The 14,446-nt window shown below is 53.0% G+C and overlaps 4 protein-coding genes across 5 annotated transcripts; 2 read left to right on the forward strand and 2 right to left on the reverse strand.

Annotated features, from left to right (window-relative positions):
• Positions 1-100: 100 nt before the first annotated feature.
• Positions 101-2,265, forward strand: PV07_10384 (uncharacterized protein). Its single transcript, XM_016397707.1, has one exon. It carries the CDS (start codon positions 245-247, stop codon positions 2,210-2,212), a length of 1,968 nt encoding a protein of 655 aa, XP_016244898.1. The 5' UTR covers positions 101-244; the 3' UTR covers positions 2,213-2,265.
• A 93-nt stretch (positions 2,266-2,358) lies between these two features.
• Positions 2,359-4,846, reverse strand: PV07_10385 (uncharacterized protein). Its single transcript, XM_016397708.1, has 8 exons — positions 4,120-4,846; positions 3,934-4,038; positions 3,633-3,872; positions 3,411-3,557; positions 3,234-3,345; positions 3,042-3,171; positions 2,747-2,974; positions 2,359-2,628 (listed from the first exon to the last, which is right to left on the reverse strand). The coding sequence occupies exons 1-8, from the start codon at positions 4,496-4,498 to the stop codon at positions 2,404-2,406; spliced, it is 1,566 nt and encodes a 521-aa protein (XP_016244899.1). The 5' UTR covers positions 4,499-4,846; the 3' UTR covers positions 2,359-2,403.
• Positions 4,847-6,587: 1,741 nt separating this feature from the next.
• PV07_10386 lies at positions 6,588-10,789 on the forward strand. 2 transcript variants are annotated; one of them, XM_016397710.1, is made up of 3 exons: positions 6,588-6,889; positions 6,949-9,685; positions 9,735-10,789. In XM_016397710.1, the coding sequence occupies exons 1-2, from the start codon at positions 6,691-6,693 to the stop codon at positions 7,551-7,553; spliced, it is 804 nt and encodes a 267-aa protein (XP_016244901.1). In that variant the 5' UTR covers positions 6,588-6,690; the 3' UTR covers positions 7,554-9,685; positions 9,735-10,789. The 2 variants fall into 2 exon arrangements, with proteins under 2 accessions (XP_016244901.1, XP_016244900.1); XM_016397709.1 differs by having other exon boundaries at positions 6,949-10,789.
• PV07_10387 (uncharacterized protein) lies at positions 8,508-10,624 on the reverse strand (the record flags this gene model as incomplete). The annotated part of the gene is made up of 2 exons (XM_016397711.1): positions 8,508-10,240; positions 10,303-10,624. 2 exons carry the CDS (start codon positions 10,622-10,624, stop codon positions 8,508-8,510), a joined length of 2,055 nt encoding a protein of 684 aa, XP_016244902.1.
• Positions 10,790-14,446: the final 3,657 nt, after the last annotated feature.

Here is a 14,446-nt window from a genome sequence, read left to right on the forward strand (position 1 = left end):
CGTCGCATTGGCCTTTTCTAAAAATAGAATACAAGAATTAGGCCCTTTCCTTGGCTGCTACAACTGCAGCTCCTCCAGCCTTATGATTTATTCGACTTGAAAAACGTGTTATCTTCCTTAACTTATCTGTTCTGAAGTAGTTTCATCGAGTGTTAGACTCAGAACATCAATATAAATGACTGTCTTACTGGCACTATTGTTTGATGAGCCCTAGGCTTAGCAGCATCGAGCCATCGTCCCCAGAATGCCTACTTTTCACACAAATTGCACTGTTCCTTCTGGAAATTTCAACTTTGTCACAGCGCCTAATACGCGAGGGACACTCGGGATTCTCTGGAACTGCATTGGCACCTTGGTCTTGTGCACATGGACAGTCCTACATCTCAACGTTCCAGAACAGTGGACGCCTCAGAATAAGATACAGGGCTTTCGAAGACGTCTGGAAAGATTTGGCACCAAATTGAAGTGGATGACAATCACGCTATTTGCGCCCGAGTTCATTCTTGGGAAGGCTTACAGCGATAATTGCTCCGCCAGACGACACTTCGTGGAGGGTGAGCCAATCGCGAAGGAAGATGGCGTGGCTTGGACTGTCGCTCATGCATTTCTCGCAAACATTGGTGGAATTGGTATCGTCTTTAACAGTCAACTTGAATTCAAGGGAGAATCCATCGAAACGCTTGATTCGGCTTTGCCACTTGCGGGCCCTACTTCAACAGTGAACCTTCAATCGCAGCAGCAACGATTCCAAGGCGCGAGTCCCGGCGAGACTCAGCTGCACCATAACAGCAATGCAGAAACACCATCTGCGAATTCGTCACGAACAGATCGAGTTCCACAAGATCCTAGCCATACTGGGACCCAACAATATGAGCTTGAACCAGTTGAATCCCCTGCTCAAGAATCGCATTCAGCGACACCGAGCCCGGTTTCGGCCTCGCTCGCTGCTGAAGTTGTGCCCGAATGTACAAAAGGTGCGAATCCCCAACGCGAATGCGCGGTGGAGTCGATCGAGGAAACCTCACTTGAGACGACGCAGTCTCCGGCGCAAGTACTTGAGGAGAGGCTCTGTCCATCCCCAATTCCGACGTGTACAATGAAACCGGAGCAACTTTACCGGAAGGATCAGCTGAAGGGTTTGAACTTGTCTCTAGGTCTGATACCGGACCATTTGCGAGCGCGCAAGATTGATCAAACCTTCGGCCTTCATACGTTCTTTCAGTCTCAAAGGGTGGATCCAGGAGCGATGGAACCTCGCCTGTGGACCCGAAACGCCGTCAACGCCGATCTTGTCAGCGCAGCTATCGATAACTTGCAGCTGGACATATTTCCTACGACCTGGGAGAAACGTAGATTGCTCGATCGATACATTCCTTGGTATGCGAATTTGGGTGCACTTCAAGGCAATGTCTGGATCGTGGACGCTTGTCAACTACTTCTTGCCAGAAAGATGGGGATCATAGATCGATTGCCCTCTCTATCCGAGGACGAGGTTGATGACCGAAACAAGGGCGACTTTCTCGTCAAAGGTCTGGCTGTTGCTCAGGTCATATGGCTGTTTGTCCAACTAGTTGCGCGCGGTGCCAGAGGTCTCGCCCCATCGCAGCTTGAAATTGTTGTCCTTGCCTTTGCAGCTTGTACCTTCGCAACTTACATCCTGCTCTGGAATAAACCGCAAGATGTTCGAACACCCACATATGTCTATGCACGTCGGTACCCTTCCACCCAAGAGTTAAGTCGCCTCGCGATTTCTGGACCAGACCCATGGCCATATTACCGGAAAGCCTGCCGGATGCCAAACAATGCCTTGCACTGCGACGGTGGGTTCTTTTCGAAAATGGTACTTGGATCCTTGTTCGGCGCAATGATATTTAGAGTTCTGCACTGTGCTGCTTGGAATTTCCATTTTCCCACTGTTATAGAACGATTCTTGTGGAGGATTTCTGCAGTAACTACTGTCGTTATCCCACCTACTATGGTTGCATTCGTCATGCTTGTCAACGGCTTTCTCATGTGGAAAGCACGTAATAACGGAACCTTTGCGGCAGGCAGAGATCCAACAACCCTCATTAATTGGGTTGGGTTGGCTGCGACGGTCATATATGTGGTGGTCCGCCTTTATATCACCGTCGAAACATTCCGTAGCCTATGGTTTTTGGAACCTGAGGCCTATATGAACACTTGGGCGACCAACATACCACATATTGATTGATGGCAAAGCTAGGCGGGCCAAAGACGACAACTCTTTTCCACGTTCTCTGGCACATGACCTTTCTCCTATGGTAGCTTCTGTCCTGTTCCTAAAGGCACCCTAGGAAAACCCAAGTGCAGCACATCCACTGGACTTGTCCTCCAACTAGAGGCGAACCATGAGTGTACCGACCGACCACTCAGCACACTCTTTTACAGCTTGCCCAATGTTCCCTTCTTCAGCGTAAACAGGTTCCTCTTCCCGTCATTCCGGACCCGCCCCGTGCGTCCAATCTTCTCATCCGTGCCGGACGAAAGCTGCTTCAACGTCTCGTCGTCCGCGTGGTTGGCGATGAACCGGTGGTCTGTGCTCTTGAGTCGACCGACGATGTATGCTCGGAGCGGGGTATTGTCGCGATTGAATTCAACCGTATATGTCTGTTGTGGTTGGTTGCGCGAAACAATCAGCCATTCCATCCCGCACTTGAGGGAGTCTCCATCCTGTCCTTCACAGAACAGGGTCTAAAAGGTGCAACATCTTAGAAGGCTAACATACCTCGATGACAGCATCCTGCTCTCCTTCGACCTTGCCATCGACCTTGGGAACGGGGATGTCGGTCACGAACTCCGGCAACGGGTCACTGTCAGGGTAGGGGAGGCCGCCCCGTCGGCGCGTCGTCGACAAACATAAAACATGCTGGTAGGTCATGACGCCACCGTTCGCGAGGATCAGGCCGTATCGGCCCTTGCCCTTTCTCAATTGCCGCGTCATCTCGGTTATAGCCTGAGAGAAAGAGGGAAAGAGTAAGCCGCAGCCCATCATTCTCCCGACGAAGTGTGCAGAGACTTACGTGCATGGAGTAATTGTTTCCTGCGCCCCCAAAGCTGGTCAGGCCTCCGAGGAGAGTTATAGGCTTGTTGCCGTGCGTAATGGGCAAGTTGAGATGTGAAGCAGCCATTTTCGGGACAATCGGGAAACATCTGCAGCAACTACATGTCAGAGACTGGCTATAAGGGTGACCCAGCTACCGGCGCTGGCTTACGAATAGAAGTCGAAAAGGTCGATGTCTTCCTTGGTCAGACCAGAGACTTGCAGACCTGCGTCGATGGAGCGTTCGATTGAGGGACTCGTGAAAAAATTCGGTCGTTCCCAAACTGCGCCGCCAACATTCAGTAACTCTGCAAATCACGGATCTTTGAAGGGCTGATTAGATACGCACAGTTGCTACTGTCCTGCGTGCCAGCACCACCGAGTGCGTATATCCACTGGGTCTTTGGAATCCCCAGTTCTTCTGCGTAGTCCGTCGAGGTCAGAATGCACGCACCAGCCAGATTGATGGTGTTGAATGCGTTCATGAGAAGTGGATCTGCAATCTCTTTCGTCAGCAGACCTGCAATCACACAATCCTGCCGCCTCTGTCCGGTGGTCGGCGATCACTTACAGGGGAAGCAAATCATGCGATTGCGCTTCGTTACCGTGCCGATGACCTCCTTCGTGGCTGCCGGCTTGCCATAATTCCAAGCGTACGGCTGATTCTCTGCCACTTTTGCGAATTCGGCGTACAGTTGTGACGATTCGTCGTGGTTTTCGGGTATTGATTGGCCGCGGTGCGCACGGAAGCTGTTTTCGAAGAGCGGATAGACGTGGATGGGGGCTCCTATCGAGTGAACTGCGCCAATGTCTTGGGATGGTGGTGAGCGAAGCTGGCAAATTGAACTCGGTTTGTGGGATCCCGAATTTACCTTTACCCAGGTCTCTGCCTGTAGGAGTGAAAGGTGTATCGACTCTTTCCTTTGTTCTGGTCCATCCTGGTGGTGGCAGCTTCTTGGCCACGGCGCACGCGGTCACTATTTCGAAGGACACAATCCGTTAGCGTCGAAGAGACACCCTCTTGCTGGAGAGAGTTTTCGGTAGAGTATGTCTCTCACAGGACGCCAATGCTTCTCCACCCGTAACAACTGCGACTTTCGTCTGCCCGTTCGAAATTCTCCTCGCAGCCTGGTCGAAAAGTTTGGCCGGCTTATTCCCGCCGTGATCACTGTAGAACTTATGCCGTGCATCAACTCCTAGTCCGCGGCTGATCTCCCCTGGGAGGTCGTCATACGGCCAAGTCCACGTGCGGACCACATCGATACTGTCGATGGCAGCCTGAAGTTGCTGCTTCTTGTCTTGGGGAAGACCGGTGTCATCCAGCGCGATGTTGATGGAGTTGAGGATCAGTGTCAACGGCTCCTGTGCGTCGGCAACTGAAGTTGACCGGTTGACGAAGTCGCCAACGCCGACAACGATGGGAATCTGAGGCGACATGGCTGGACGGGGTTTGGAATCACGCAACGAGACGCTCTCTCTCTGTATCGACGACACCGAGTCCTCTTCAATGAAAACTTGATGCCAGTCTCACCAGTCGAAGCCGTGTCTAAAGGCGGAGAAAGACGCGCGTTGATTGGATAGAAGCTGCTACTGCCGAAGTGACGCTGATGACCACCCACAGTAAGCCGAGGTATCGTGGCAGCAAAAGGGACCCCTAGATGCCGTAGCCGCTGCCGGCACAGCGGCTGTCACTTGGGTCGAGCTCGATTCGAGATTCGGCGTGCTGCGGGCTCTAATTGCGTCCGAATCGACATCAAGCGAGCAATCGAAGGAGCTTGAGATGACTCTCCAGCATTGTTCCTGACAGCCTTGCATGTCCGAGCCTTCCGGAGAGTCAGTTGTTCCGGCCGTGGCGTCAAAATCCGTATCCAGCACTCCGAAATCGGATTATCATTAATCCAGCAGTGCAGACGCCTGCAACACCCTGGTTAGATCTCACGTCGCAGTGTCCAGAAGGCATATCAAAGCGTTGGCAGATGGTCATATGGATCTATGTCTGTGAAATATGTGTTTCCTTGACCGAGAACCAACTGAATACGGAGCCGGCTAATGAGTCGAACGGTATCATTATGCTCGGGATAGCGTATGGATTGGGAGGCAAGATGCACGAGAAACTCCTTTGCGAGTTATAGAAAGTCTCATGGCGCAGCAGTTTCGAGGTTGCGATCCTCAAGCCGATGACTGAAGCCGCCCTCCACGAGTCATAGGCACAATGTCACCCACGATTTAATCACGAAAATATGGCAGCCCCAGAACCCGCCTTCGAACACGCACTAGTAAACAAGCATGGCGCTTTGGCCGCCCCAACGTTCCTTCAACCAGAGCCAGAATGGGAGATCTAGGACTGATTGATGCCTGACCGAAGCTTCAACCCGTACGTGGAGCTAGAACGACCCATCCTGAGATGCTGAAAACCACTTTGTCGGGCTTCATGATGGGTTGTCGGCCCTGAACCAGAGGCCCCGGCGGTATATCGTTTTACCCGGCGGCCCACTGGGTGAGGAGTCTGCGTGAGGACAAACCGAAGAGAGGGATAGAGCCTCTAGCCAGCGGCGTGCACGTAGTTGATCGATGCAGATACAAAGTCCACATTGACAACGGAAGCACTGGGCGCTGATGGTGCATCTGCACGCACTTTGCTGGCCACAGATATGAAGCTGCAAAGCTGTAGCTGGCTGTTTGCCAACGCTTGGACCTCCCAAAGAAGAAGACTCCTTGATGGTTTGGCAGACGTCTACCAGCACCACTTTTCACTCGGCACTTTCCTGTCGGCGGTTGCACTACGCCAGCTTGGTTGTCTGCGACATCTCGCAAGGAGGTGGAGCATACCTAAGGCAGCACAGGTGCATGCATTGTTCCAAAATTTGCCAGTGCCAGAAGGTCTTGGCCGCACAGACTTTAGCTTCCCTCATCAGATACAATTGCCGTGCGGTCTCACCTAGATATAGACGAAGAAATGTCAACTGCATAGCTTGTACATAGCCTAATGCTGGGTGTCGGTGAATGTTGAGGCTGATCCGTGCAAGGAATGCTTCACACCGTTTTGGGTCTGACACATGCTCCGGACAAAGACGAGATATCGATTCGTCTTCGCGTTGACTAGTAGCTACAGATCGGAGCAAAGCGCCGCAGAGCCACTCAAGTGATGTTTCCGGTGGATATAAATGGACCTTGTTCAAAGCATTGACCAGGGTGATGCGTAATACGGAGCCCTGTGCTGCCGGTTAATCCTTTATGCGGACCTGGATAGAAGCCAGCCCCCCTGTATGGAGATCTCGTCTGCATGGAGATCTTGTGGAGATTTCGCCGGCAGAGTTTGATGGCTATGCGGAGAAGTTGCGATGGGATTTTCGCGCTTGGGAATCCCCATTGCAGCGCCCAGCTCCAGGGACCAGGAACCCTCTTCATACTTTAGCCGTCACAGGCTGTCGCCACCATCCCATTGCTTGTGGGGGGTCCGCCTCCACGTCCGGTTAACGGAGGCGTTCCGTAGTTGTTGGGAATGGTACCTCGTCATATAAGCATCGCATTCTCTTGGGCGTTGGGCGTTCTCCTATTTCACGAATTGAAGACTCTATCCCTTGTGACACCAGACGGATCCGGGTGAGGTTTGAACATCAAATATCAACATGGCCGAAGAAAGCAGCATGGACGACTCGCTTGAGCTCTTCAAAAGAAGAAGCCGTATGGCTCGATGGCGACAGTATCTGGCAGAAGACGCGAACAAAGAATGGGGAGATTTGATCTTGATCGTCGCCTGTTTCATATCAGGTTTGGTTGACAGTGCAGTCTTCAACGTCTGGAGCTGCTTCGTGAGCATGCAAACCGGTGAGTCTCTGGAAGGGCGTCGCGGTCAAAACTAGGGTTGCTGACGTGCCGGGCTGCAGGCAACACGGTATATGTTGGTTTGGGCATGTCTGGACAACCTCTAAGTCAGCCATATCGTTGGGTTAAGTCTGGCACAGCAATCCTCAGTTTCTGCTTGGGGACCTTTTTCTTCAGCCGCGCCTGTCGTTTCTTTGGCCCACTTCGCCGAGGGACTTTGAGCGGCTCGTGCCTCTTCCAGGCTCTGCTCTGCTTCATCAGCGGGATCCTCGTGGTCAGCGATGTGGTCCCCAATGATGCCGGCACCCAGTTACCCTACAACTACATCGTCCTGTTGCCTCTGGGGCTCCTCTCATTTCAATCGGCCGGTCAAATAGTGATGAGTAGGATGTTGTTGTACAACGAACTCCCAACAGTCGTCCTGACGAGTACATACTGCGACCTGATGTTCGATCCGACCCTGTTTACGGCGCCCATCACTCAGAATCCCAAGCGCAACCGCAGATTTGTGTCCGCCGTGGCGCTCCTCCTCGGAGCCGGACTCGGAGGAGTCTTGACGGAGGGTGGAGATATTTCTAACCCTCTCTGGATCGCGGGGGGAACCAAGGTCGTCATGTCCGTGGTGTGGCTCTTTTGGAGAGCAGAGGGAGCAATCAGGTTGGAGTGAATGGGTGGTCTGGTGTCTAGAACCGGTGCAGCCCTAGGGGTTTGAAGACGAGGGAATTCCGTCTTGTGTTGACACGGCACGATGGCAACAGGCGTCTGGAGCGGCGAAAAGGCCGAACCTCATGTATATATTCTTTTCAAGTGAGAAATGGGCTCGTTGATCATTTGGTCAGCAACGATCAACCGCACCGTTGGGCAGAGCAGTGAAAGATCTCAGCCTGCCACACGTGACAGCCGCGGATAAATATGTTGTTCCGAGAAAAAGGGGCAACTGTTGAAAAACTCTTTGGTTCCCATCCTCAAGCTGCCGTGAATACGTTTTTCCCTCACGTCCTCTCGACTCCCACCGTCTCGGATCCCGAAATTGACCGATGGAGCTGGCCGTCAACGGGCTGGAAAACATGTCTTATCTCTCGCAAGTCCGTGGCGACAGAGCCCATCCACCTCGCCGTCTGTGGAGAAAACCGGATCAGGCTCGAACTGGCGGTGAAATTGCGGCGCCGGCTAAATGTTACAACAACCGGGGGGGCATTATTGCATTGCTTCTGAGAATAGTGGACCATAGGGTCAACGAAAGAAAAAGAGATGGTATCTGCTGATGATAGATATCCTGCATCCACACGGCCTCATTCATATAACAGAAGCCCGTTCTCGTCTGCCTCTGTCAGACTGTACAAAAAGAAAACGCCTTTTGGGAGGTCGCGTCGTCGCACTATGTGCACTGCCCTCGCCTGCCCCCCGAAAAGGATGGGATCAGCCCTGCCGGCTCTCCCAGCTGCTTCCTATACGCGTGTCATGCCTTTGTGCAGCATGCTCGTCGCCATATAACGATCATCATTCATACACTCATACACTCGAACCGACCCGATGTCCTGCCGAGCGCTCGCGAAGACAACATCCAAAACAACAACTCGAGGCAAGACCTGCTCCTCGTTCAAACAGCGTGCTGGGGGTATTACATCTTCTCACGATGGGTGATGGTCGTGTTCTCCTCGACGCTGTCCGTCTTGACAACGACCTCGCAAATTTCATGGTCTTGTCGAGAGGCCACAACAGCGTCGCCGACAGTTCGGAAAACCCTCACCGACGTCACCTTTGAGGTGTCCATGGAGGTGTCCCCGTCCAGCAAGGTCCAGCCGGCGCGCTCAAAGCGTTTGCGGGTCATGCTGTTGAGAGCAACAAAGCGGACTTCGGTGCCGTCGCCGGCATAGTGTCTTAGCTCGGCAAAGAAGTTCTTCAGGCCTACGACACCGCTGGTATCGAAGTAGTTGACCTTTGAGAAGTCAAGGATCACGACGTTGATCGGTGGCAAGCTGACTCCTTGAGTCTTGGCCCTCCGGCGCAGCCGTGCAATACGTTTCTCCGCCTCAACAGACCAGTTCCGTTCCGCCTCCTCGCCGTTGCGGTTGTTATATTCGGGAGCATGATATGTTTGGATAACGTCCAAGATGTTGGTCTTGACCCTTTGGATGTTGGGGAAAAAGAAGGATTCTTCGAAGCGGAAGACCCGGGTGTCCGGAGGAATATGCGGCGGCATCCCGCGCGAACCGTCCAATGAAGCCGCAAGTTCCGCACGAGAGTCGGCTCCGACCGTCTTCACTTGCTTGAAAACTTGGCGGAGCAAGACGTATACAACATTGAAGCCCACAGCGCTGGCGATACCGATCTCAGTCGATGTGAACAGAGACACCCAGAATGCGACCATGGCTGCAACAAAGTCGGCCAATGAAGTTTTCCAGAAGTGGTAGTAAGTGCTTGGCTTGCCGATGAGTGGCCAGATGGCCGTGATGACGATCGCAGCAAGCGTGGCTTTCGGGATCCAGTACAGCGCTCCAGTCATCTTGTAGATGGAGAGGACGATGACACCAGTGGTAACGAGGCCTGAGAGCGGGGATTTGACGTTGCACTGGGAGTTGACCGCCGTCCGGGACATGGCGCCACCGACACCCATGACGGTGAAGAAGCTGTTGAAGATGTTCGTCACCCCCAAATAGCAAAGCTCTTGACTGGGATCTATGACATAGTTGTTCCTCAAGCCGAAGGCACGGGAGATTCCGAGATGCTCAATCGAGGCACCAAGGAAAGCGGCAATGCTGCGACCAGCAACTTTGCCAAGGAGAGCAGAGTCGACTGGTTTGGGAGTGTGGATGCTGAGGGATGGGACCTTGCTGACATCGAATAGGTAGTCGTCACTATCACGTCCCTTGTTGACGCCGTAGCTGATGCCGGTGAACAACAGAAGAGCGATGAAAGCTCGAGTGATGGACAAGAACCAGATGATCTTGTTCTTGCTGCCCCATCTCTCACCAGCCTTTTGCAGGGCGACCAGGAGAATGATGCCAGCAAAGCCGACACCTGCAGCACGTCCGTTGCAGGTGCCGAAGTTGGTCAAAATGTCATGAATCTGGTTGGCGGTGCCACTGCCCACGTTGTCCTCGCCGATGAGATTGGCGACTTGGCCAAGGCCAATGGTGATGGCAACGGCAGAGATGAAGCCGGTGAGCACTGGGTAGGAAATGAAGTCGAGCAGAAAGCCCAACTTCAAGACACCGAGACCGGCCATGTAGATGCCCATCGAGAGGGCAACTGCGGATGAAATTGCCTCTGGAGCGTATCCTTCCTTTTTGAGGTCGTCCACGACTTGTGCGGTCATCAAACCGATCAAAGAAGTCGGTCCAGTTGAGACATCTGCAACAGTGTAAGCAGGCCACGTTTCCCCAGCGCAGAGTATTCCCAGGGAGAAACTGCACCTTTTGATGTTCCCATGATGGCGTAGATGACTGCCGGCGCCCAGCACGACATGAGACCATATTGCACGGGGATTTTGGCGATTTTGGCATAGGCAAGACCTTGGGGGATCAACATGAGCGACAGGGTCAAGCCAGCCACAAAATCGGTCAGGAGCCATCGATAGTTGTAGCGAGGCAGCCACCCGACAATGGGGACCTTCTCGACGACATATCTCCCTGATGCTTCTGGGGCGGCACGCAGGCCCTGAATCCCGTAACGGACGACCCGGTTCCAGGTAACATCGGTCTTGAAATCATTCTTCACCCTCTCGTAGAGCTGCATGGTGATGGCAGTCTCTGAGGAAAAAAACACAAAAAGGCAGTTTGGGTATCAAAGGGAAAAGAGGGCAAAGCAGCACGACAAGAAAGGGGGAAGTAGATGGTCGGGAGGGGTGATATTTGATCAGGATTGAAAGAGGCTGTTGATAAGCTGGGGAAGATGGCCGGGAATATAATCAATATGCATGTCAGGGATGTGACACAGGCAGGCCCCCTTCATGCAGGATAAACCGGCAAACCCATGTCGACGGCCTGTTTGTATTGTTCTTTCGCCTTTTCGTTTAAATGTGCATTGGCCCCGTCGCTAATCCGGGCGTTGTGTCTGGTCCAGAAACGAACAAGACGTGTGAGGTTGATCAACCACAATAGAGAACGTGGAGAAGGCTAGCGGGGAGCTGCCGCAGGAGGCAGGTGTGTGTATTGTGTGTGTGTGGAAGTGTAAGAACAGGGCAGAAGATCACAGAGAGAGTGTGTGTGCTAAGGGGGGAACGTGGGTGAGCACCAGCTAAGCAGGATTGGCGGTGGAGCTTAGTAGCTTAACCGCCCCACTAGGACGGAGTAGGGTGTTCCAGGGCATACTATCCGCCAATCACAGCGTGCGGGATGCCCCAATGCCCCCAATGGCACATCTGCAATGCGGGGGTGGAGACGGTAATTGGAGGAGAGCAACCTGCGCCTGTCATCCATGGCCCTTGACTCAATCCAACCCCCCCAAGCTGAATCACACCCAGTCGCAACTCTCTTCGTATTCTGCCTGTCACAAACATTCAGGGATCGTACGCTTAAACCATCTCCCGAACCGCTAGTCCCAAAACCTTGCCACTTCATTTACACGACTCTGAAAGCAATGCATGAGCCAAGGCATATTTCTGCCATGCAATTTCCCTCCCAAGCCACGGAGCCTACTTCCAGACATGACGAAAAAGGCCTCTCCAGAAAAAGCTTGTCCCCACACGTGGCAAAACCCCCCAAGAAGCGTCGTTCACCCATCCAAATCCGGGGTCTGGGGGTTGGGAAGAACAACCATTTTCTGGGGAGGTGAACATACTCGCACGGTGGCTTCATTCAGGACTAGCTGTCATGAATACAATATCGATACCATAAATCGTGTCAGGGCTTCAGACCGGGAAAACATATAAGCTGGATCTGAATAGCAGTCGAGAGGGCGGATTTGTCGACACCCCCTCTGTGAACCGACAACGTGCCCAGCCGGTCGCCTCTCACTTCGGTTATGAGATCCCTGATCTAATTTGGACGTCAACATTCGCAATCCTTTGCCGTGTGCCGCACCTGCTGGGTGACAGACACACACTCCCTGATCAGTTGCTCCGCCTTGCAGGGAGCTCGCATGACCGCCTCCAGGTCAGGGTCCCTCTTCTAGACCGTGGACCGGTGGTTCAGCACCGTGATCGGCGGTCCAGGACGGATTTCTCCAAGCCCAATAAGACCCTACACAGATCTCACACCGTTGTAGTTCCAGGATAGCCTGTGGCAACGTGCATGGGCTTCAGCCCAGGCGTACCCAGTTGGACCCCCTAGTCTTGAGGCGGTTAGCATGATCCGAGGCAGGGACAGTGGCGATAGCAGTTTCCATCGCCTTGACCGGGTTCGCAAAAGGAACAGAACCGTGAAGGAAAGGGCCCTTTGAGCAAAGAAATCGATTTATCCCGACCTTTATATTCATTTCCAGATGATGGGATCGGGCGCATTCGGGCTAATAGTTATCACAATCTAGACCGCGGCATCAACACCGGAGACCCAGACGGCTGTTCTCCCCTTTGTCGGGCACCGACAAATTTCCGTAGCACGTCAAGCTTTTGCCGTTTAATTATTGATAAGAAAAGTTGATAGCCCTTCATGTGCTGGGGAACCCGTGACATGCAACGGCTCCGGTCGAAGGTCGAGGCAGCGAGGCAGTGACAATCCACACCCGAGGCAGCGACGGGCAAAGATCGACCCTTCTGCCGACCAAAGCACCGAACGCAGACCTCAAGAATAGTCACCAATGTTTCCACACCAGTACCTGGCGCTGAGAGCTCGGTCAAGTGCTCCTCGAACGATACCGGACGGCAAGACTCACTGTATTCCCATACCCCACGAGAGTACAAACCTCGAAAGTCACTTGATCTGCTGGGTGAACATTTAGCCAGAGGCACCTTCGTCGCCCACCAAGACAGGTCCCAGTTCCAAAGGGTACGTGGGTACACACTCCTCAGCAGGGAATCCCTCTTAGTGCAGCCGGAGTGTGTGTCTTGCTCCAGACTTCCGGAGCATGCGGTGCCCCAGCTCGTGGGGAACGGCAGCGACGTGAGAAGGTCAGCCCATTGGTTGTTCCGACGCAAAGATAACAGTTGTGTGGCTAGCCCGGCTGATTTCAGCGAGCACTTGCGATCTGGCCTGTCGAAGTCTTGCCACTCACCTCGTGCCGGACTTGGCAATTCGATTTACCGGCAGCCTGCTCATGAGGACATCTATATCGGTGGCGTATTAGTCCTCAGACGGTACGAGTACCCAGGAACCACATGCCTGAATTCGTGGTAAGTCGTGTGAGGTATGTTGGGTTTTCGGCCCTACTTGGTCTCAGCACAGCAACATCTCCTCGAGTGGAGGCAGCAACCTTCTCAACCGCTGCATGGTATTGAGAATGTCTGTGGAGTTGGTCGTGATGGGTCCTCATCGAGCGATTGGCGGTCTGGCGACACGGTCTTGCAGCAAAAGTTGCCACTCCACTGACAATGGCCGAGGCCTCTCGGGGCGAGAAGCATCTAGCCAGAAAGTGGCCTCCACCTGCCTTTCAGCGCGGCGCCTCTTTCGAATCCCTCATTGCGGAATCCAGTAAGTTGTAACACTCCCTGTGAAAAGATCTCTCCTGGACAGGGTGTGGCGTGCGGATAATGAATCAACCAAGGATATCGGGCTTGGGATTGGAGGAGAGTCGCGCAGGTCTATGAGGTACCACCGTGTCCCCGTGTGACCTGTGCGTGTAGCTGCGATCTCGAACTTGGGCCTGTATCGGCATCGATCAACCGTAGACCCAGATTTGTAATTATTATCTTCTTGGTCAAAACATCTTCCGTAAAGAGGTTGCAGACCAAGGGACTTGTTTGCGACCAAGACCTGTTGTGGTCTGATCATGCCACGGTGCATGGCTCCATTATCGCTCCAGGCGACCCAGTTCAGAGACTCACTCAGGGTGGGCGACCGAGGACCGTTCAATCTCGGGCGTGATCCAGGATCCAGGTAAGAGCAGCCGGTGAGACGGACGAACACTTTCGAGTCGCAATTCCAGACAATTCCAATCCATTCGTACTATGTCGAAGGCCGTGCTGAGGTCCATCGTCGTAGCTGCCAACGGAAGTATCGTTCTGTGAATTTTGGTGCCCATGGAACGCGTCTGGGATCATCCACAGAGAAACAGCTACGAGGAATGAAGACAAAGTTAGGTACACGCTATATAAAAAGCTAGCCGTATATGTACTAATCTAATCGATTACGCCGTAAAGCTTGTTGAGTTAGGTGCGCAGCGAACCAATCAGATGCCATGGGGCGTTGCTTGTTTGTTCTGTCATTACCCGCAGTCACAGCACGTTCTGGAGCCACAGGTTCCATCACACGCACTCAAGATGTTTCTCCATTGCAAGTTCAACGGCGTCGGAAGAACGAAAGGAAGCAGAGTTATAGCGCCGCCTGATACTTCATCCTAAATATTCCCATTATTTGTCAAACAAGACGTTGCTGACGGAAATCAAGTCCCTGCGCTATCCCGTGAGACACGAATTTGTAGATTAACATGAACTGATCACGATAGAACAAGTCAATAAGGGAG

This window comes from Cladophialophora immunda, assembly GCF_000835495.1.
Source record: "Cladophialophora immunda strain CBS 83496 unplaced genomic scaffold supercont1.6, whole genome shotgun sequence".
NCBI classification, from domain to species: Eukaryota; Fungi; Ascomycota; class Eurotiomycetes; order Chaetothyriales; family Herpotrichiellaceae; genus Cladophialophora; species Cladophialophora immunda.

What these genes read in the sequence shown, in the direction of transcription:
- PV07_10385 (XM_016397708.1), bottom strand. Translation starts at nt 4,498, where the DNA reads ATGTCGCCTCAGATTCCCATCGTTGTCGGCGTTGGCGACTTCGTCAAC. An exon ending in TGGAGAAGCATTGGCGTCCT is followed by an intron (nt 4,039 to 4,119) that starts GTGAGAGACATA and finishes CCTTCGAAATAG; the next exon opens with TGACCGCGTGCGCCGTGGCC. An exon ending in GAAACAATTACTCCATGCAC is followed by an intron (nt 2,975 to 3,041) that starts GTAAGTCTCTGC and finishes TCTTTCTCTCAG; the next exon opens with GCTATAACCGAGATGACGCG.
- PV07_10386 (XM_016397709.1), top strand. Translation starts at nt 6,691, where the DNA reads ATGGCCGAAGAAAGCAGCATGGACGACTCGCTTGAGCTCTTCAAAAGA. An exon ending in CTTCGTGAGCATGCAAACCG is followed by an intron (nt 6,890 to 6,948) that starts GTGAGTCTCTGG and finishes GCCGGGCTGCAG; the next exon opens with GCAACACGGTATATGTTGGT.
- PV07_10384 (XM_016397707.1), top strand. Translation starts at nt 245, where the DNA reads ATGCCTACTTTTCACACAAATTGCACTGTTCCTTCTGGAAATTTCAAC.